Below are 23,430 nucleotides of genomic sequence, written 5' to 3'. Positions count from 1 at the left end.
GCACACAAATACACACGCTGGTTTACATGTGGATGCACAACGGCATGTGAGGTCCATCAGCATGGGAACCTCCGTATTCCTCAGAGACCTCTGGTGTCTGCTGATGCAAGCTGAGCTAATTGTAAAGCTGAATGATGATTTCAGCAGAATAAAAACAGCGGGAGTTTGGTAGGTAGGTTAAAAACAGATGACTGGAAGAAGGAATACATGGTTGTATACAAAATAGGTTGATGGAAAACTAGTGCAAGAATGCAAAATGGGTGGGTGAAAAAAATGGATTGATGCAAGGAACTTCATAGATATCGAATTGCAGATAAAATATGGATTGCTGATCGAAATTCTAGGGAAACTTGATAGATTTAGAAGTGATGAATCTAAACTCAAATTGATTCAAAGACAGAAAATGGATCCTGGGATAGACATTGGTTGATAAATGGAAAGAAAAATGTAAACTGGATGATGCATTGATAGAATATAAACTATTCTAGAATTATGTAGTTTCACTCATGGTGAGATATAATAATTAAAAGGAAGAGAGATCAAATATTGTGGTGGATAGCAAAAGATTCAGAAGTTATATACTGTGATTCCTCATTTATGGGGAGGTTACGTTTCAGACCACCCCTGCAAGAGGTGAATTATGTGCTGTGTCAGCCATGTTTTTTTTTGTATATATATTTTCAAGCATTATGAATCTCCCCAGTCCCACACTTATTAATCTTCCTCACACTCTTATTACCGGCTACTTTTCCCATAAATATTTCCCATACTCTTAAGCACATTTTTATGTTCTGAAACTCACTGTGTACATAGTATTGACAACATTTAGTATAAAATGAAGCCGTACACCATTGAAGTTAATGCCACATGTACTGCAAAGTTTGAACGAGCATTACAGAATAGCTGTCACCCTGGCATTATTTTTCTCCTTCTTTATGCACCCAACAGAAGATTTATTCCCTAATGGCTGCAGAAAGGTGCAAGCCTTCTTTCTTCCTTCAACATATCGAGAAATTTCATCTAGATAACTGCTATTGCCACTAACTGGCAGCTGCCAGGTACAATGTTTAGGCAGTATCCTAAGATTTGTCTATTTAGCTCACGTCTATTGGCAAAGTTAAAAAAAAAAAAGTGGGTACTATGAGACGTACAGTCAACTCTTACTGGAAACATCAACGCCCACTAGAACTGAGATTTTGAACAGTGCTCTCCAGGTATTTTATTCCTTGTAATGTATGTTTTAATGAATTTTCATTTATTTTTAAATAATTTAGGCTAGAAAATGCTTTACTATGACAATTAAAAATTTGTGAAGAGATCCAGTGATATGGCAAATATTGTGATTCTTAAAAAATATTGTGATGCTGGAGGTGAACTGCAATATACCAAGAGATTACTATACCTAAATATTCAGTAGAAAATGGATGGATTTATGTATGAATCAAAAATAGGTGGTGAAGTGGTTAAACGAATGTGATTGATTCTTACTCAGTGCTCTTCACAAACACTGCCCAAAGTCAACTTGCACAGGCTCCACAGTCCCCGCCGCGACCCAGATCAGACAACATTATAGAAAACGGATGGCTGGATGGATGGATGGATGGATGGATGGATAGATGTCTCTCAAATCTGTTTGCTACATCCACAAAAAAGACAGACATTTCCCGCTGACATGGCTCTCAGAGACCTGTCACTCACCACTTGCCCATCAGAAACATGCATATTTCCACTCAGCCATCCATGACCACAGAAGCTCTTACCTCAGAGGTCTTCCACATGAATAGTAAACTCCACTCTCCTCACATCACGCTCACAAGCGCACAAGGACGGAACCTAGCAGGTAGTGGGGGCCGGTTCAAGGATAGCCAGAAATGTGCAACACAAGCTTGTGATACATTCTGTGTCATTTTTTTCAAACTAGTAATCTGCATGTAATTAACATCTGATTCACCAAGGCACCGACTAATAATACAATCAGGGATGAGGGGACCCCCCAAGTAATGAAGAGCTCAAGGTACAGGATTTGTCTGAGCCCCCCTCAAAAACCCATAACGTTTGCAATAAGATGACATTCCAGAAAATCAAATCCTCTAAATCCACAGTGCAACTAACTGGAAAATAAATTGAGGGTATAATATAATAAAACTATTATAATGAAGGTCTGTGGAAGTAATCAAGAAAGCTATTAAACTGACTTAACCAATTAAAAGTTAGCCAAAAGTCAAAACTGAAACACAATTTCAGTCTTATCTTGTTTATTTAGCTCAATGATCAGTTAGTTCACTCTAATTTGCTTTAAAAATATAAACATTAACCATGAATGTGATTACAAGTCCCAAGAATAATTCTTGAACCAACAAATCTTATCAATTTGGAGAGCCTCTATTAAAGCATTAATGATTTAAATCTGGAGTTCATCATTTGTGACATGCGATTTTAATTGCATCTTGAATCTGGACTACGCAAGGTGTGTCTCAGACGGCAGACACACCGGTGTCTGTATTTAATAAATAGCACTCTGTAAGGCATATACACATCTGGAATGCAAAAGTCTGAGTCATTCAGTCCCATCTACCTCTCGAGACACCGTAAAAAAGAAAGCTAGTTAGAGTCAATATGCATGACAATGTTACCACCCCTTCCCCCGGTTCTCTCTGTATATCTTATTAGTCTGCTGTTTCTAAAAAAAGATGTAAACATCAAAGACCAGAAAGCTTCTTTCTCCCCACCCTCCAGCAACAGGCCATACTGAGCCTCTAAATAGAGCTTGCGCATGCTGATCACAGTTGCTCCATTTTGGGGTGCATTCTTTTTAATCGACATTAAAGTACTGCTTACTGAGCCACTCACACTAACTTCACATAATGTCACATGCGATCTTCACCGAAATGGAATCCAGTGATGAGATTATAGCAGCATGCAATGCTCATTTAACCTGCACAAGGACACAAGGTCCCTGTTGTGTGCTTGTATCGGCAAATATTTTCTTACAATGCTCCCTCTTTCATTTCGTCATATGTTTCAATTAATTTGCGGGAATTATTTGGAATGCATTTTATTTTTAACGGCTTCATGCTCCTGGCTGAATGAGGAGAATGGCTGATAGATGGTAATCAACACTCAATTGCAACAACGTTACCGGTAGCCTTTATCAAAATGAACTTCCAATGGTATAGCAGGCCACTGAATCTACACCTCCAGCGATTTAAAAAAAAAAAAAAAAAATTCTGTCAGAGAGAAATGTTGCTTTGTTCATGTGATGCTTTAGAAGGCTTATTTTTCTTCATGTCATTGGTAATATACGAAATACAGTTAACATTTACCAACATGAAAGGGACAAATACATACGCACACATACACACACACAATTACTACAAACCAAATTCCAATTAATTTAGGATGTTGGTTTAAACAAACAGAATACACTGGTTTGGAAATTGTCTTCAACCTATACTTAATTAAATACACTACAAAACTGATATTTAATGTTCAAAATCTTCAACTAAACATTAAATTGGAATTTTTGGGCTGCAACATGTTCCAAAAAGCTGCAACAGGGTCATATTCACCACTTTGTTACATCACCTTTTCTTTTCAAAAAACATTCAAAAAAAATTTGGGAACTGAGGACACTAATTGATGAAGGTGGAATTCTTTCTCATTCTTGATTGTTGGACAGCGTCGTCTACTCAACTTTCTGGGGTCTCCGTTGTGATGTTTTACGCCGGTAAAATGCTCCATAAAACTCAATACATGTTCAATGAGAGACAGGCCTGAATTGCAGTAAGGCTGGCCTAATACCCACAGTCTTTTGCTACGAAGCACTGTTGTAACATGTGCAGAATGTGGCCTGGCAATGTCTGTATGTACCTTTCAGGATTAATGGTTACAGATAATTACAGATGTGTAAGTTAACCCATCCCATTGGCAATAACACCCCTATACAATCACAGATCGCTTTTGAACTTTGCATCCCTAACAGTCCAAATGGTTCTTTTCCTCTTGGCCACGGAGAACACGACATGCATAATTTCCATAAACAATTTGAAATGTGGACTCGTCGGACCACACAATACTTTTCCACTTTTTATCAGTCCATCATAGATGAACTCTGCCCAAGAGGAGCCGGTGGCGTTTCAGGCTGTTGTTGATAAATGGGTTTTGTTTCGCATTGTCGACTTTTAAGTTGCACTTACAGATGTAGTGCAGAAGTGTATTTACTGACATTGGTTTTCTGAAGTGTTCCTGAGCCCACATGGCGATATCCATTACAAATTGATGTCAGTTTTTGATGCAGTGCCGACTGAGGGATCGTAGGTCACAGGCATTCAATGTTGTTTTTTGGGTTTCATGCTTAGCAGTGATTTCTCCAGATTCTCTTGAAATTTTTATGATACTATGGAGTGTAGATGATGAAATCCCTAAATTCCTTGCAATTGTTTAAGGAACATTGTCCTTAAACTGTTCAACTATTTTCTCGCACAGTTGTTCACAAAGAGGTGGCCCTCTCCCCATCTTTGCTTCTGAATTCGTGGAAGCTCCTTTTCTACCAAATCATGGCACCCACCGGTTCCCCAATTAGCCTCTTCACCTGTGGGATGTTCCAAACGGGTGTTTGATGAGCATTCCATAACCTTCCCAGTCTTTTTTGCCATCTGTCCGAGCTTTTTTGTAACATGTTGCAGCCATAAAATTCAAAGTTAATGATTATTTGCTTAAAAAAAAAGAAACAGTAAAGTTTATCAGTTAGAACATTAAATAGCTTGTCTTTGCAGTATATTCAATCAAATATAGGTTGAACATGATTTGTAAATATTTGCATTACGTTTTTGTTTAACACAATGTCCCAACATCATTGAAATCTGATAAATAAGTGATAAATATGCTCTTAAATAGTATCCCGAGACTCTAAATTGCCCCTAGGTGTGATTGTAAGTGCAGCGTCTCTATGTGCATGGTGATTGGCTGGCAACCACTTCAGGGTGTACCATGCCTTCTGCCCGTTGACAGCTGGGATAGGCTCCAGCATACCCCGTGACCCTTGTGACCATAAGTGGAAAAGAAAATGGATGGATGGATAGCTTCCCAGTGGGAGCAATTCAAAATGTTTTTTTTATTTGTGTAGAAGCAAAAAAATTGTTATTAAACTCTTGTGTTGGAGTAGTAAGTTGCGCAGGCCCATTTGGGTCCATTATCTGTCACGGACAATGGTACCTTCAGTGCACATGTTGTACACTAATTGGTTGTTTTAAAGGAAGCACCAATGTGTTTATTTGGCCTGCAGTTGTTCCCTTTCTGCATCACTAGATTTAGCTGCATCAAAAATAATTTATTGCTCCTAGCTTTTAGATTCTGCAACATCTGAAAAAAAAAAAAAAAAAAAAAGAAAAACCTACTAACAAATGCTCCCGACACATTTTAAATATAAGACAATGTTCCTAAGCCTGGAGCCATGTTTCTGTTGTTCGGCTGGCATCTCCACAAAGTGCCAAAACAGAGAAGTACCTCCACAGAGTCAAACAGCTTTTCTATGTGTCACTCTCATCTCTTCTCTCGAGAAAACATGGAAGCGTCCATGATGCATAACTTTAATGTCATACAAATTTACACATGACATTTTAATGGCCCTCAAGAGAGAATTTTAGTTTAAAAAAATGTTTGAAAATGTACCAATAGTTGTACAGGAGTTTCATATAGGTACCTGCACCTGGGAATCTGTACTAACTGCATAATTGCACCACATGGGCATGCTGTTGATGCTGTGCTGAGAAAAGGGGAAAAAAAGATATTTTTGCCACAATTTTAACATGACTGGAGCATTCGGTTACATTATTTACTCAGCATTCATTCAAAATTTAAAAATCTAAAATAATCTGTTTTCTACTCATTAGAGTGTCTCACTATATCCATCCATTTTCTTATCCATTTATCCTCACAAGGGTCGCAGGGAGTGCTGGAGCCTATCCCAGCTGTCAACGGGGAGGAGGCGGGGTACACCCTGAACTGGTCGCCAGCCACTCGTAGGGCACATAGAGACAACAATCGCACTCACAATCACACGTAGGGATAATTTAGAGTGTCCATTTAATGCTGCATGTTTTTGGTATGTGGGAGGAAACCGGAGTGCTCGGAGAAAACCCACGCAGGCACGGGGAGATCATGCAAACTCCACACAGCTGTGTCCGGGATTGAATCTGGGACCTCAGAACTGTGAGGCCAACATTTTTCAGCTGCTCCACAGTGGCACCTCTCACTATATATACAGTTGCTTTCTAAATCCACAACAGCCTCAAGTGACTGAATAGTGTAGTTTCAAACAAGTTAATACAAAAAAAAAAGTGTTTCAATTTGGTCATTATGAATGTGCTTTACAATAGGATTGTCCTTTCTATATTATTGCATAGTTAAAAATCGCAGATTCATTACCTGTGGATATGAATTGTCACCATGCACAGACAGACAGACACACACATACAGATGATGACTCTCTTGCAGATCCTTTGACTTAGCAAAGAGTATGTTTAGAGATAATGGAAAGCCGAGGATGACTGCCTCTGCACCTGGAGAATACAGGAGAATTTGCGTCTTGCACTCGTATATGTGGCTGCATTTTTATGGAAAGAGGAGGCTATTTTTTGACTGTTTGCAAGAAAGGTCCAAAGCAATAATCCATTACAATACCATCAACCCATAGTACCAGCAACATGTATGTAATTTATATGGTAATGCATTTATCATGGTTGCCACAAGATACGCAGTGGGCATCTGACAATGGACAGTGTGTTGTCGCATCCTAACGTGTAACCATGAACACATACACACACACACACACACACACACACACACACACACACACATTTTTCCAGCAACAAGAAGGCATGTTTCAATTAGTAGATACATAGAGGTGCTGGGTTGTGCTTTTGCAGTGAGGTCAAAAGGTTGAGTGTTTTTGCCTTTGCTCTATTCTTCTTGAGATAAAAGCACTGTCACTTGAACAGATACTGGAAATACATGCAGAATTAATGTGCCTCGGGTTGCTCTGGCTGGAGAACGCTCATGCACACCCAAAGTAATCAACATTCATATGCTACATTTGATGGTAACATACCTCATATACTGGTACTTACTTTACAAATTAAATGACTAACTTTAACAAAGTGTTGTCTAGTTACAGTCACAGTTGTCATGAGAAACTGTAACACCATTTTATTAATCCAGACCATCCTAATATCTACATGAGTTGGTGAGTTGAGAGATTGGTATTGCTCCCTGGTTACTTGGAATGAAAAAAAAAAAAAGGCAAAATTCACAAAACTAACATTAAACAAAAATCTAACATTTGGGGGAGGAATAAAACAAAGTAATTTCCTACCACAAACAACAATGACACCAGCACCGCTGAGGTTGAAATGTAGGAGAGCGTTTGGAGTGGCTTGAAAGCACTTTCATTAACCAGCTACTGTAACAGTTGCCAAAAATTGGAAGAGCTGAAACGTTCCAGGTTGCACATTGGATGTTTTGTAATATATACTGAATATACAGCGTAAATGGGAATTTCCGGCATTAGCTAATTAATTGTTGATTACAAACTAATTAATCGGTCAAAAAGGATGAAACAAATAGAGACCTTCAATTTCGGACGTTGTATTTTCCGCATGTTTTTGTGGATTTTCTTCCCACATTCAAAAAACTTTACTTTGAGTTTCATTGAAGTGTCTTTAAATTGTCCTCAGGAGTATGTGCCCTGAGACTGATGGAGATCCAGTCCAGGTTGTACCCAATTTATCACATTATTATCAGTGTCTATTAGCATTATTCCAGAAATATTGTAAGAATCAGTGTCATTACCAGTTTGTCAGAAGCAAACAAAACCAAATTGTTGAGCAACATAGAAATAATTTGAACTGACCAGTGATAAATGATAAGTCAGAGGAAAAAGGAAAAAAAACTTGAAAAGTCGGTTTTGCATTAACACAGCATTTTCCCACCTTCCTGCTTCATCAGCAGGCATTTTGAGAAGACGACTTTGCTGGTATGTTTTTTTGAAAGAGCTGCTGCATACTTTTGGGGCGATGGCATAATGCAAGCGAGATGAAAGCGAGGAGGAGAGACGCTCGAGGCCAGAGAAGGACCCAGACTGCGTTACACATCAAAGACAGAGCTGGTGATACAATCGTCTCTTTAGGCTGCAAAAGCCCAACTTTATTAATTAAAGCGCTGTCTGTTGCGCAAGCACCAGTCTGTTGAATCATGCTCTTATCTCTCTGTCCTCTCTTTATTCGTTTTTTTCCCCTCGTTCGCTGCAGTGGCACTGATTACAGAAAGTGGCCGATGTTGTGACAGCACACTTTTCAGATTGGAAAAGCAGACAGGAAGCGCTTATTGACATCTGCAATATGTGGCATCCATTGTTGCACTCAATCACACGATAGGTGTGCATCTCATGGCGTTATTAGATATCAAGAAAAGGCTTGAATAGGAAAAGAGGAAAGTGATGAAGATTAGATGGAAGCGATGTCATCCACGCTGCATGTTTGCGGCCACTGACTGACAGCTCCCCCTCAGTCTAACATCTGTGCTGACAGCAGCTGTGGTAATGGTTCTCAACATGTGCCAGCATAGGTCTGCCCAGTTCACTTTTTCCCCCTTCTTCCTGTGCACAATTCATTGGACCGTCTCCCATCGTCCCCTTATCGCTGCGTTATTACTTCCCAAATTGAACCTCAAACAGATTGACTAAACGGTACGCCAACAGCGGTGAAATAAGAGCAGTTTCAAGAGTCACGTTATGGGATTATTTTTGCAGTGTTGTTATCCAGGTGTGGAGCCAAGGCTGGGAGGAAATATGGGCTAGATGAAGAGATGATGAACGACTGTCGTTAGAGGGGTAATTTGTCTATCCTTTTCTGACGGGGCTCCAGCTGTCGTTCCATCCCTCCACCCTTCCGTCGCCTTCCTCAGCCGACCGGTCCTCACCTCGGCCAGATGGGTGGATGGATGGATGGATGGATGGATGGATGGATGGATAAAGCAAGGTGGGTGGGAGGAGGCAATGGAGCAACAGAAATAGTCACAAGGACAGAAAAGAGAGACATCATTGTAGAGTCAATGAGCAGAATTAAGACCTTGTAATGCCCCTGCAGAGTTGGACCAACAATCTATATACAAAAGTTAAGGGGTATCATGCGTCATTGTTGCATCACTATCCCTGCACTTTAGAACAGAAGCATCAGGAATCCGTTTGTAGTGCGTTTAGTCATCACGCTAACCAACACTGGATTTTAGAAATGACTGTCATGGAGAAATACATACAGATGGCCAGGGAAGCGGCTGAAAGATGGCAACGATCCGCTTGTCAGGAGAACCACGTGAGCTCATTGCCAAGCTTTTGTTCTAATAACACAAACCAATTTTCACTGACCTTTCTCGAAAATGTAGCGGGCAGAAATGGCTGAGTTAAGGATGCCCTACAGCATAATTGCTAAAGAGATTAACTTTCCCTTAATTGCTTTTGGCCAAGTATAGCATTTTTTTGGTCTTTTTTTGTAATCAAAGTGGTTTAAAATATTAATAACTACCCTAGAAAATACATAACCTTACACATGTGAGTTGAGGCACATCTAATTGTGTGCTGCAAATGCATTAATACCATAAAGAAGTAAAGCGGGCTTGGAAGTGTGCTGCTATACACTCATGCACGTAGACACACACACAAGCAGATGTTTACCACTGCATGTTGTCACCAACAGCCCCATTAGAGGCCTTGTAAAATATGCAAATAGCCGAAGACCATCTCAAACATCAGTAGAAGTGTGTGATTAATTTTTTTATCAATTTTCTTTTTGCATAAGTAAAGGTTGTTTATTCCCTCCTTACCTCTTCATTTGTTTTTTCTGTCTTTCCTGATCCATTCATATTGCCTAATTACATCCTCGATTGCTTTCTGCTTCATTTTATTGTTAAAAATAGTCTTCTCAAATGTCTTTTTTCCCTGTCCTTTTTCAGCCAATTCACCTCTTTGTCCTCTCCTTTCTTCTACTTCACCCCGTGACCCTTGCATAACCACCGCCCACTGCCCCCTCAACGCAGCCCTTACATCAGTCTGTCACATTCCCTCCCATCTAATCCCTCATGTACACCACCAATATTTGCTTTGCCGCTGTTTATCCATTTTTTCTCAGTTTGCACTAATGAAATTGACCGGAAGCGCACAATGCAAACACAGGCTTGCGTATAGACACACACCGACACACACACATATGGGCAGACACATATCTATCTATATACAGTAGAAGAAAAAGCTGCTCCTCTCTGGGGTGCAGTTAATGCCGAACCGGCGATCGATGCCAGCTCTGGTTTCCATGACACACGGCTCTAAGCTGGGGCAGAACCAACACTCTGGCTCCTCTTCTATCAGATGCATCTCTATAAAGTCATGATGGCACCCACTGTATATTGATTAATACACCTCACGTTGATGAGACTGTCCAACTATTCTGTGCGTTGATACCATTCACTGTTTCATGACACTATATTGCACAGGGGGGGGAATATATATATATATATATATATATATATATATATATATATATATATATATATATAGTAAGTAAATTAAATCAATGCATGACGGTTATTTTTTTCCATATAAAGATTTTTTATTCTGATTATAGTACAACTAGAAGCAAAGCAAAGCAAATTTATTTGTATAGCACATTTCATACACGAGGTAACTCAATGTTTACATGATTAAAGGCATTTGAAAACAAAGAACTAAAACATTTAAAACGGCATTAAAACAATAAAAATGACAAACAAAATATAAAAAAAAAGACACAAAACATACAGTGCAAGTAATTTGAGCAAAAAAAATGGATATATTCTTACAAGCATGGGAAAAAAGAAGAGTTTTCAACCTGGATTTAAAAACATTCACACTTGCGGCTGACCGCACCTCTGTTGGCAACGTGTTCCATTTGTGTGCAGCATATAATAGCTAAATGCTGCTTAACCATGTTTGCTTTGGACTCTGTGCTCCACAATTTGACCTGAGTCAGTCGATCTTAGAGCTCTACTATGTTTGTAATCTGTAAGCATTTCTTTCATGTATTCAGGACCTAAATCCTTCAATGATTTATAGACCTGTAGCAGAACTTTAAAATCTATTCGAAAGCTGACTGGAAGCCAGTGCAAGGACTTTAGGATTGGAGTTATATGACCATTGCAGTAGTCAAGTCTACTTGAGATAAAAGCATGGATGAGCTTTTCCTCGCCTGCTTGACACATACAAGACGTCACTCTCGATATGTTCTTCAGATGGTAGAAGGCAGTTTTTGTGATTGATTTGATATGATTGTTGAAAGTCAGGTCGGAATCGATCAGAACGCCAAGGTTTCGGACTTGATCTTTGGTTTTTAAAGATAGAGAGTCCAGGTGTTTACTAACAGCAATTCTCTTTTCTTTATTGCCAAAAACAACTGAAGCAGTACTTGTGTGGCAACACCCTGGTAGCAAAGTGCAAAACATTACAGATGAGCTCCTGTCACTGTCTCTGTTTAAAAGAAACACTTGCAACAACAAAAATAAATAAATCTATATATTTTTAATACTAAATGGTCAAAAGCAGAAAAACACACCAAGCATTGATTTAAAGTCTTCAGTGAACCAAAGAAAACTTTTGTTGAGAGAAGCGTAGTCGGCACTGGACTGATCACCAGCCAATCGCAGGCCACAGATAGACAAACAAGCACTGATTATTGTATTTATATCCATGGCCATGTTTTTAGTTATCAAATAATACCTCTTTCTTCTTGCTGTATTTTATTTTCTTCTGTTCAAAAAGAAAATGAATGGAAGAAGAGACAAAGCAAGGTCATCTGTTGCAACCTCTCTGTTCCTTGTGAATTGACAGAAGATCAATATTTGAAAAGTGAATAGGTAGCTAAAAATAAAGCTCAAGAGGATTTTTTTTCTTTATTTTTTTACAAATGCACGCATTTAAGCTTGCAAAAGTGCAGGACAAAACATAAAGCGTAAACTCAGTTAGAGCCAAAGGCTATCATCATTTTGATGGCACAATCAAGTGAAAATAAATGATTATCATTGTCACTGTGTCTCCGTTAAACTATTTAATTAGTGGCGATAATAACCTGAGTTCTTTAGTGGATTAAATGAACTCTGTGGCCTCATTTTTACAGTATTGTTGATTGATTGAGCGACAAATATGGCAGACATAATTATTCTATATTTTGAGCTGTCTCTAAATAGAATTTATTAGATTTGTCTTTGTCCTTGATTTCCAAACCTTTGGAGAGAAGAGTGATTTCTCTCTATCCCCCTTTTGTCTCTCTGGTGTACGGGACAGCCTGATTGTGTCCACACATCCCAGGACTCTGGCTATTTAAAGAGTGGCTATTCGTGTGTCTTAGCCATGTCGAGAAGAACTGTGCAAAGGGTGTGGGTCCTAATGAAAACTCAAATCCCATCATCGGATTCCAGCAAAAGGAAATAGCACATTCTTCCTTTGGCAAATAACAAATTGAAGGCATGAGGCAAGAAGTGCAGACTTTTGTCAACAAATTGCTGTAAATTTCAGCTAAATTGCACACATTGTACGGTGCGGGGTTATTCGTCATGCATTCACTTTGGATGGACTAAACTTTGTTTAATTAGGGTTGCCTGACAGTGAGGGTGATTGTTTTGCATTTGTTCACACAGATTGTGAGTTTGTGTCTCATTTGTCACTGAGTAAACACTTTTCATCTGCACTTTTAAATACTCCTTGTGAGATTTTTTTTTTATTTTATTCATATACCCAAGTACATGGTGCTGTTGATTTTTTTTTTTATTGTTATGCTGTAACATTGTTTGACAGTGATGTTGTTTGCGTGTTCCACGTTGCTCAGAAAAGCAGCCATCACCATCTGTTTTGTCTAACTTTCGCCATTCGCCTTTTCTCTCCTTCCATCCTCCAGGTCGCCCACTGCCTCCAACATCTTCCTCTTCCCTGCTCCCTCCGTCCCATGCGTCCTCCTCGTCTGCCCCACACCACCCCTCCCCTGGCCCTTCTCCGCCCATCAGGGAGTGCCAGGTTCCCCTCCTGGAGAAAAACTCCACCCATTCTCACCTGGAGCCCCACCCGGAAGACTCATACTTGCTCCGGGGGCAGCCGTCCTCCACGGGTAAGAAAGCGACCCATTCATGCGCCCCATCATTCTTTAATTGTATTAATACACTCACCTCATCCATCATAGTCTTGCATTATGTCATTATGTGCGCATTTGCTGCTCTGTTTTGTATCTTGGGTGAGCTGTGGCTTGACATTGAGTTTTTATCATGTGAGAATAATGGAAATTGATATATACAGTATTATTTCAAACTAAAGACTCTCATCCAGTGGTTTTCAAACTGGGGGGGGGCACATGTAGCATTATGAGAAGGGGGCGCATGAACACTTTTCGTTATTAAGTTACACCCAGCAGATGGAGCTAATTTTGCCACCTAGCAGAAAATCCCACACCAACCATTGACATGACACTAAATGAAAGATGATGAAAGATGTTATATTTTAGCAGAAAAAAACTAGATTTGTGTTTATTACTGATGGTGTGATAAACTCGCCAGTGTAGTTTTTCAACCTTAAAAGTGAATACTGGAGTGATTATTGATTATTGCAAGCTAAATCTAATATCTTATATCTGTCCTATCTTATATACAAAAACTGGGGTGGGGGGGTAACATGCCTGTGACCCTGATGAGAATAAGTGGTATGGAAAATGGATGGCTGAATATTTATATAGTATCCCATCAGTAATTCTTCACAGAATGACATATAAGGATGTGATTAATTGAAAAACATGGAGACAAAAGAGTAATGAATTAGTGTCAACTCCAAGTCCACTCGAATTTCTCTTGATGGGCATTACATTGATGGGCACCGTGTCCTGCTATCAGCAATTTGCCGTCATTTATTTCCCTCGCATGAACACGTGCAACTACAATGATGTACATCAACATTCATGTTTGTCTCAACAATTAGTTTTCTGCGGCCAACCACAGTTATCCTCATGCACGTCTGTCTCTCCACTCCTTTCTCCATTCCTCTGTTCCTCTGCACTCGTAATCAGCAGATATATTTAGCGGAGGTCTTATGGGAGGGAAAGGGAAAGTACTAATGTGATTTTTGGTGGAATACAATCTATTGTTAATGGTGTTAGGCTCTCCTTTGATCCAGTATAAATCTTCATTAGGGAAGGCCCGGGTCCCAGGTTCAAGAAGAACGTGATTAGGAGGCTTTTAAAATGACGTTACATCGGCCTTCTAATTGGTTTACTGTTTGCTGGGGCAACATCAATCATTAGCCCAGTAACCGCACAGCAAATAAATTCACTCTGCCACTGACACCCTAATGGCAGACTCTGGCAAAGAGGGAAAGTGAGGCTCAAAGGCACTCACTCAATCTCTTGCGCTTTTTTTCACAGACACCCACACTTTTTCTTCTGGGCCTCTTTCAAATCTGGGCTGAACTTATGAACGTAGAGGCGGCAAGCAAGGGTGACAAACTTTGTGAAGTTGTTTAAAATGAAGTTTTTCATAAAAGTTTTAAAAGACTGAATTAAAAAAAAAAGCACCAAATTAAAAATAGATTTATACCAAAATGTAATGATGGCACTGGAGATAAAAAGTCAAAAGAGGCAACAAAGCCTATGCCGAGCGGTGCTCAAATGGTGGGTGGGGAATATTGAGAAAAGCTGCCCATCTAATGACTGCAAAGAGAGGCAATGGCTCAGGCTGTCTATAATGTATTCTAAATGAGTTTAGAGTGGCAGCCTGGCACTTCCCTGGCATGTTGGAGGACTTGTAAATGGCTGCAATTAAATAAAACATTCCGCATGTGACTGCATGTCTGTCTGCACGAATGGGGCCCTGCGCCATATGTGTGCTGGATGTGCTCGTGTGGGGAGTGGACGCTGAGAAGGAAATGAGCCTGACCAGGCCAAGCAGAAACTGACCACGGTGTGATAATCCTGCAGGAAGCGCCGTGCTGTTTACGAGTGTGTGTGTGTGTGTGTGTGTGTGTGTGTGTGTGTGTTGTGTGTGTGTGTGTGTGTGTGTATGTGTGTGTGTGTTGGATTGGCAAAGTAGTCTGCGATTACCAAAGCTAACAGGTGGACAGACATCTCTTGTGTTTTTAGTCAAGCATGGCAGCTGAATGGAATGATACACAACTGTGCATTGCCTGTGAATTAGGTGTTTGCGAATGTTTGTATGGGAATAAAATCTGGCTCAGAGCACCTGTCTGGTAACATTTCCCCAGAATGCCAGGAGAGCTGAGACGGCCAAACGGAGCATAGTAGATCACTCCTGGAAAGAGCTAACGTTAGCGCTGTCTCTCGCCATTCATTATGCATGGGGGAAAGCTGAGTTATTTTTAGTCCTGAAGTGACTAGCGTTCTGCTGCCAGGGAAGTCACCTTAAGTCACTGCTAACATAATCAATGTTTAATGGCTTTGTTGAAACAAATATGCAGAAACAACGGAAAACCAAAGAAATGTTCTCTTATTGTGCCCAAATTGTCTTTTCTAATTGGGCTCATGTAAGGGTGACATTTCCGTTATGGTGCTTATGCATTTAAAAGTGTGTGTGTTTGGGGGTGAAATACACACTTGGATTTGTGCTCATAGTTTGTTTTTGGCTGAACGTGATGACTCTTCTCTAGTGGATTATTGCCTCCTAATTAGACAAAGATGACTAGCCAAGGCAGAGGGTGTGTGTGTGTGTGTGTGTGTGTGTGTGTGTGTGTGTATACGTGCATGTTTCAGTGTCATTGTGCTGCTCGAATGAATGATTTAATGCACAGAGGAACATTTAAGATCAAACCAAATCAGTTCAAGGTGGATTTTTAATCTTGCGGGCAACTTGTTACTTTGACCATCAAAGCATAATGAATACTTTGTTCAAGTTTTGTCTGACTGAGATTCTCGTATTCTGAATTCTGCAACATCAGGAGCATTTACTTTCAGAGATGAAGTATGTGTATCTCTGTCATTGTGTCTATTTTGTCTGTTCTAATAGTATCCACTGTGTGTTTGTGTGAGTTCTTTCTCCGCAAATTGTCCTTCCCTCTTGTTTGAGGAAAAATGACAAATTGCCACAGAGCGATTTGCTCAAACATAGGGCATGAATTAAGAGGACCTGGGAATATGATGTAATACATGGTTAGCATAGCTATCAGGCAAAAATTGTGGAGGAAAAAAAATATTAAAATTACTTTTTTTGTTAAAGGGAGGATTGAAAGACGGGATGTGACAAATGATGTGAAGAAATGGAGAAATGAAGTGAAAAGGACAGAGAGAGGGTAGGCACTTAGGAGAAGGCGGCGGCACAGGCCTGCAATAATCCCGCTTAACTGCTGAGTGTGCACACACACGTCCTACCCAGCAACTTTTCTCTGTTAACCACAGTAAATGTCAATAAACACTTTGCCTATTCAGGCCTGCAAAACAAACTGCCTCAGCTGGTTGCTGCAGCCAGCTGGCAAAACACACAAACACACTCAGAAGAAGGTGTTTTTTACAGGGGTGGCAGGTGAGCAGGCTAATGCTTCTCTGCTGAATGAGTGTCCTTTGAATTGGGGGACGTAATGAACTTCCAGGGATTAGCCGGAGCCAAACCCTGTGGCTTACAGCTACCGTCCCCTTCGTTGGGCGCCAGGAACGCGGTGGGAATAAACTGGGTCGGTACACAAAGCAGTCAGAGGAGCTCTGAGCTTTTGTTGAGGCGGAAAAAAACCAACAGAGATGGATGAGAAAATATTTTGCTGTTTGCCCAGTCACTGAAAGAGAGAGAAAACAAAGGGAGATACAGTCAGACGTAGGAATAAAATGAGATCTAGCGGCTCCGTAATTGCTCTGTTTACCAACACGTTTTGTCTTTTGTCAAACTGACTTTCTGGTTAAACAACCTCTTAGCCTACCTGCGGCTGGTACTTTAGTAAGTGGACAGTTTAAATGGATCAGTCTGCTATCCTTATTTTATCAGAATCATTTCCTCCAAGTGGACTGCTCCTGTGCGGTGCCTCGGCTCCAGTTGTTAACCAGATGATTTCTTTTCAGTGGTTCTGCATGGATGAAGAAAAAAGAATGGAAATTTGCGTGTGTCAGCTTTGTCACTTATACGGGCAGCCTAACGTTGTCGTGGCTCTCTATATTTATATACTTTGGCTGTTCATTAATTTCTTTGAAATAATTCTCTTGTGTGTGTCAAAGTTGAGAAAAAAAACAACAAAAAAAGCAATTAGTCTCTGGTTGTAAAACCCGGGTAAAGTCAGCGAGGCATTTAATTATACGTGTGTGTCGGCGATAAAACATTGCAACACATTACCAATGAGTCATTGATGTATCTTATTCCTATTGAATTAATTTAGCAAAAACAATCCCACATAATTTCTCCTCTGTAAATTCAAATGTGGAAGATTCCATATTTCCCTAATGAGAATAATAATGTAATAACTCGGGTGCGGGGTCAGTTTTTGTAATGTGAGCAGTTACAATAATATACTGTATTAATAAAAAAAAAACGACAGTCACACCTATGGACAATTTCGAGTCTTGCGTTAACCTAAGAAGCATCTTTTTTAAATGAGGGAATAAGCCGAAGAACCGAGAAAACTCGGGAGAACATACAAATTCCACAAAGTACGGCCGCTGCCGTCAATCCTGAGATCTCCCAACTGTGAAGCAGATGTGCTGATATTTATATACATTTAAAAATTAGACCCCAAAAATATGATCATAATTTAGAGCAAGAAGTTCATGTTTTGTTTTTGTTTGAGCGACAGCAATGGAGTGCAAGGGAATGCATTATCTTTTACTTGCATCACCTGGACTTTTTGTCTATGCCAACAACGTATTTTTTTCTCAGTCCCAATAAGTATTTGTGCAGATCGGGTGCACGCCAGTGCTATTTCACATTTATAGCACTGCTGCAAAGAGACAAAGTCACCAAATTTATTTATCAGAGACTTTTAGTAAGCAACATTTATGCCTGGGTGCTTTTACAAATCAGCAAAGGACACCGACAAAAAGGGAAACAAAATAATGATATAAGACATAGCAGGACAAGCAGAGGACAAGAAACGCTTGCCTATTTCATTTTGAATTTACACTCTCTGCATGTTCGATTCAAGAGTTGATCATAAATTGTCTTTCAGGTGCTTGCGTGTGCGTGTTTTTCTCCCAAGAGCATCTTTGCAAGTGCAAACAGATGTTTTATGTCTCTGTTGTTCAGAATAGGTCAGACCTCCTCCATCTTCCTAGTGTCTTCTTCTCTCCGTCTCTCATTTCACAAGCATCTGTTCCTCGGTGGCATGTGGGTGGCACCTACAATGGTGGTGGAAGCGGGTCACCTTTTAAGCAGCTGGAATTACAAGAGAGCTCGCTGCCCCGCATCTGCTCTGAATGCTCATTCAGGACAAATTCTTAATAACAAATACTGAAGAAGAGAAGTAGCCAATTCATTTCCCCTCTTCTTTTGTGTTGTTCTTCCCTCATCAAATTCAGGAAGAGATGATCAGTGAAGGAGACCATATGTGACTGTGTTCCAAAAGATTTCTTTGATGCCGCCTCATGTTGCATCTCCTATATGAAGTGGGTTAGAGTCTTGTCTTTTGATTCCAACTTGTAACATGCAAATACAGTCATTATACGGTTCTCCACTTAGATGTGTTCACTCATGAAAACAATGTCTGTGGAAAATCAGCCATTTATATCACAGTTCATTCAATAATCTGATCATGTCTTTATCTGACCCCATAATAAATGAGTGACATCAAAGGTATTTTTTCCCCCCGTTGATTGAGTTGCATTATACGGCTTGTTTTAAATCAGTTGCGAATGTGCATCCGTGTGTGTGAAGCTTTCCCTTACTGTACAGTATGCTATTTATTGATTTTTATGCACAAATACACAAGCTCTTGCTTATGACGCACACATGGAGCCTCAGACCGAAATGGGATGTATGAACGGGTCATCTGGGTTTGTTTTTCAAGCTCTCTCACTCAACAGTCCATTAGCTCAGTGCTGGAACGGCCAGTATTGCATTCTAGCTGATATGTTGCGCCCAAGTCTAACAGCAAGGATGAGAGCGGGAGCATTCTCTGCTGAGTGCTATAATGTTGCTCATACACACACACACACACACACACACACACACACACACATAAAGAGATACACAAACATGCACCTTACGACCGAGGTTAAAGAACTGTTAAAACATTGAACAATATATTCAAAGATGTATGCGCAATAATGGTCAAATTCATGTCTCTGTTGCTGAAAATTCTGCATTAATAAATTCTCACCTTCGAAATTGTGACACCTGCTTCCCCAACATAATTGCCCAACATTCAGCGCGAATGGTTTCTTACTGGATTTGACTTACCTGTTATACTTTTTTTATCTTCACTTGATTTTTTTTGTGTCAAATGTTCCTTTGAAACATTTGTCTTGTCTTCTTCCAGGGGTGGCCAACCACCACACCCAGTCCAAACTACGGCCTCCGGTGCCCCCGCCGCACAACCATCATACCTTGTCCCACCAGTCCGCAAACAGCCTAAACAGAAACACCCTGAGAGGGGGACGCAACCCCATTCACGCCCCAGCACCTGGAACCGGAGATGGACCCACCACTCCCGAGTCTGTGCAGCTCCAAGACAGCTGGGTCCTCAACAGCAATGTCCCGCTAGAAACCAGGTCAGAGGATTTTTTGTCTTTGCTTCTAATTTTAGTCAATGTGTTTACCTGATGCTGATATCCACAGCCATTGGCAGTAAGTGCTGCCCGGTAATCGATAGTGAGGAATGAAAGCACAGAGACATGCTGCTAAGCATCATTACTGTCAGCACACGATGATGGTGTTAGAAAGAACTGTTAAAGAGAAATAATAAGAGCTGCGGAGGTCGTAGTACTGGTCTGGAATGTTTTACTTTCAGGACCAACTGTTTGAACTCAGTGTTTAAAACAGGAGTATTTACATTAAATTCCATATATACTCTACATACATTTTCTATAACGACATCTCAGTGCTCATTGTGACTTCCTTGTGTGTGACACCAGTTTAATATTATCAACGATGTTGGGAAAGCTATTTGGACAGTTTAGTGAACTAAGATAGAGGTTGTTCTACAGTATGTGAACTTAGACTCCACTACACTGAATCTACACAACGGAACAGGGGTCACCCACGCGGTGCCCGCGGGCGAATGGTAGCCCGCGAGGACCATATAAGGTACCCACAAGGTATGTTCTAAACATACCATGGCCCACAAATTATTACTATTATTTGTGCTTTAAATTCTGAATCTGGCTTGCTTACATTAAATTAGATTAATAGATTAAAATTTTAAGATACCTGTAATGTCATTTAGTACAATAAATTAATACAAAAATATTTTATGTATGTGTATTGAACTGAGTCTGAAATTTGCTGCAAACAGGTCTTGTAGCCCTTCATATGATCGGTGCTCCTGAAGTAGGCCTCAGCCTCAAAAAGGTTGCTGAGCCCTGCAACAGAGAATTGTAGCCTGTTACATTACAATAATATCCATCCATCCATCCATCCATCCATTTTCTTGCCGCTTATCCTCACAAGGGTTGCGGAATTGCTGGAGCCTATCCCAGCTGTCAACGGGCTGGAGGCAGAGTACACCCTTAACTGGTTTCCAACTAATCGCAGGGCGCATCGAGACAGACAGCCGCACTCACAATCACACCTAGGGGCAATTTAGAGTGTCCAATTAATTTTGCAGGTTTTTGGGATGTGGGAGGAAACCAGAGTGCCCAGAGAAAACCCACGCAGGCACAGGGAGAACATGCAAACTCCGCACAGGCGAACCCGGGACTTCGGAACTGTGAGGCCAAAGCTTTCCAGCTAAACCACTGTGCCGCTACATTAAATTAATATGTCAAAAGAAAATGAAAAATAATCATTACAGTTCCACATGTGGTCAGCATTCCTAACTATGAATTTAAGGCTTTTTTTTCCTTTCCTTGTGATTGATGAATCCCTTCTACGTCAATGTATCCTCTTGATCTTGAGTAAAACGTTCAAAGCACGTTGCCGTTAGTCTGCAATCTGTCTACATGCTACCTGCAGAGAATAAGGAGGAAATAGAAACCATTGACTCAGCCCAACAAATGTTCTCTTTCCTGTACACATGAGGACTTATAGGGCGTAGCTTTCTGGCGGGTCGTTGCAGTGAGGCATGGCGGTGGGAGTGACGCTCAGTATAGTTTATGTTCTCTTCCATGTGCACGTTTTAGAGCGTTTACTCCGTAAGCTGTAGTTGTTTTTCTCCTGCTGGGCACAGGGGCTTCCAGCCCTGATGGTTTTGGACGTGTTCCCCAGCGTGCCGGCCCTTTGCAACATTAATGAGGCCTGGCTATGTTTAATTCAGCTTCACTGATCACGGGTTTATGCTCAATCTGTACTGACACACGTGTACATGTGGATGTCTGGTGGAGATACGGTTTTCAGCAGGGGGGCCATATGTAGTCGCAGTCATTTGCGGTCATAAGTACAAACTATTACTAAAGCATCAGGCTCATTTGTAAAATCGAACAACACCAATTAAAAACATTGCTCAGATTTGATCATCTATTTAGTGTGTTTTCTGTACTGCATCATAGAAAATAGAGCTCTAGCTACAAGGGTGACATATTGGAAAGGTATTTTGGTGTGATGTAGTGCCAGCTTGACCAACTATTTATAACCACAATTATAAACAAAATAAATTTGTTTTGTCAACTTGTATAATATAAAAAGGAACACTCAGGTAATGATGATATGTTTGTGTGCCTTTGTGTGTTTATCTGCTATTCCATGTGTGCTTGAAACAAACTTTCCTCATTGGGATTGTATGTAAATCTTGGCATTTGTCACCCACTCATTGCGATTATGCGCATGTATGTCTTTTGGCTTGACCCTCTCGTGCGACAGCACTGAGAGGATGAAGATTGATCACTTCACGACACCCCCAGGGTCTGGATGACTGGCAATGGAAGCACGTTGATGAAAACAGACTAGGGAGGGAGGAGTGATCTCGCATCGAAATAAAAATACAACTTGGAACTATACTGTGGGAGGCATTGAGCTAACAAAATGGGAAGATGTAGTTTTTGGAAGAGGTGGGAGAGAGAAATAGATGGGGAGACAAATAAGAAAATATTGTGAGACAAATAGATTGTTTGGGGAGTGTGAGAGAGGAGATAAAAAAAGGAAGCCTGGGTAGATGCTAGAACATGGATTATTTTACTGGTGTGAGATAAGATTTTAGAGTTTGTGTGACATGGTGTATGTTTCTGCGCAGCAGTGCAAAACCTTGCATTGTAAATAAACGCGGATTCAGATTTGTGCTGGTTTTTTGTGATAAAACGCCAGATTTACGGTTCATCTCTCGCTTGGGAAATTGATATGGGTTTTCAGTCCTGCGCTATAGTCTCAAGCCATAGCTCTGCTCACGCCCATAGCCCCAATTCAAGGAGAGAAATACGATCAATATGATGGGTGCAACATCTCAATTTATGTGGCTGGAGTAGCAGCGAGCAAAGGGGATTGGGCTGCTCAGTTAGCAGCATTACTCTGGGACAGATTTGCAGATGCTACCTGCAGGAACGACAGGGGAGGAATACATGGGAGCAATTAAAGCACATCCAGAATTGGGAGTATCATATATGTTCTTGTATTACAGGTGTTTTGATTTTCAGGCCATAAGGACTTTGATGAGTGATGCTGGCCGGAAATATTGAAATTGTGAATCTATGAGGATTTATTGGCCGTTAAGTGCACATCGAAGCAAGAGGTGCCACTATAATACTCAAACTTGAGTCCGTTTTAGCCAACCAGTATTATTTGTTCAAGCAACAAAAACAATGGAACAGAAAAGTAATGGCTTTGGGCTGAGATTGGAGTGGAGTCAGGTGGGGGAGGTGTTTCAACACCCACACTTTCCCCGATGAGAGGGTTTAACACCGACACTTTTTTTTTGCGCTGTTATTTCACAAGCACTTTATAACAGGCGCCCACTCTGCCCCTCTCAGCCTGCGCTGCAGCAGCCTTCCCTCCTCCTCCTTAAAACCATGAACCCAACTTTTTTTTATTTTCATGACCTTACAAAGAGCAGTACGGTACGCCACCATATTCTTATTATTTTCTGATGTCTTCTTCTTGTTCCCATCTCAGATTAAAAAAAAAAAGTAGTTTCAAGATGTGCCAATTGAGCATTATTATTATAGTGTAGTATTTGCAAGGAAAACAAAAACACCATATGAGAGAACGCGGATGCATTTGATATCTCATAAACAATCGTGTCCTCCTTCAGAAGAGCATCCATCAAATGAATGGCCATTGTTCTTCATCCATCTGTCCTTCTGC

At 40.5% G+C, this 23,430-nt stretch overlaps 1 protein-coding gene across 1 annotated transcript in view; it reads left to right on the top strand.

Annotated features, from left to right (window-relative positions):
- Positions 1-23,430, top strand: part of tenm2a (teneurin transmembrane protein 2a) — a 336,697-nt gene that overhangs the window by 260,402 nt on the left and 52,865 nt on the right. Inside the window, exons 11-12 of the mRNA XM_061834544.1 lie at positions 12,975-13,181; positions 19,520-19,751. Coding sequence (XP_061690528.1) covers positions 12,975-13,181; positions 19,520-19,751 — 439 coding nt within the window. The remainder of the gene's footprint in view (positions 1-12,974; positions 13,182-19,519; positions 19,752-23,430) is intronic.

This window comes from Syngnathoides biaculeatus, chromosome 11 (genome assembly GCF_019802595.1).
Source record: "Syngnathoides biaculeatus isolate LvHL_M chromosome 11, ASM1980259v1, whole genome shotgun sequence".
In the NCBI taxonomy this organism is placed as follows: Eukaryota; Metazoa; Chordata; class Actinopteri; order Syngnathiformes; family Syngnathidae; genus Syngnathoides; species Syngnathoides biaculeatus.
Note: the sequence above shows the minus strand (reverse complement) of the source record. Positions and strands in the feature narration are given on the sequence as shown.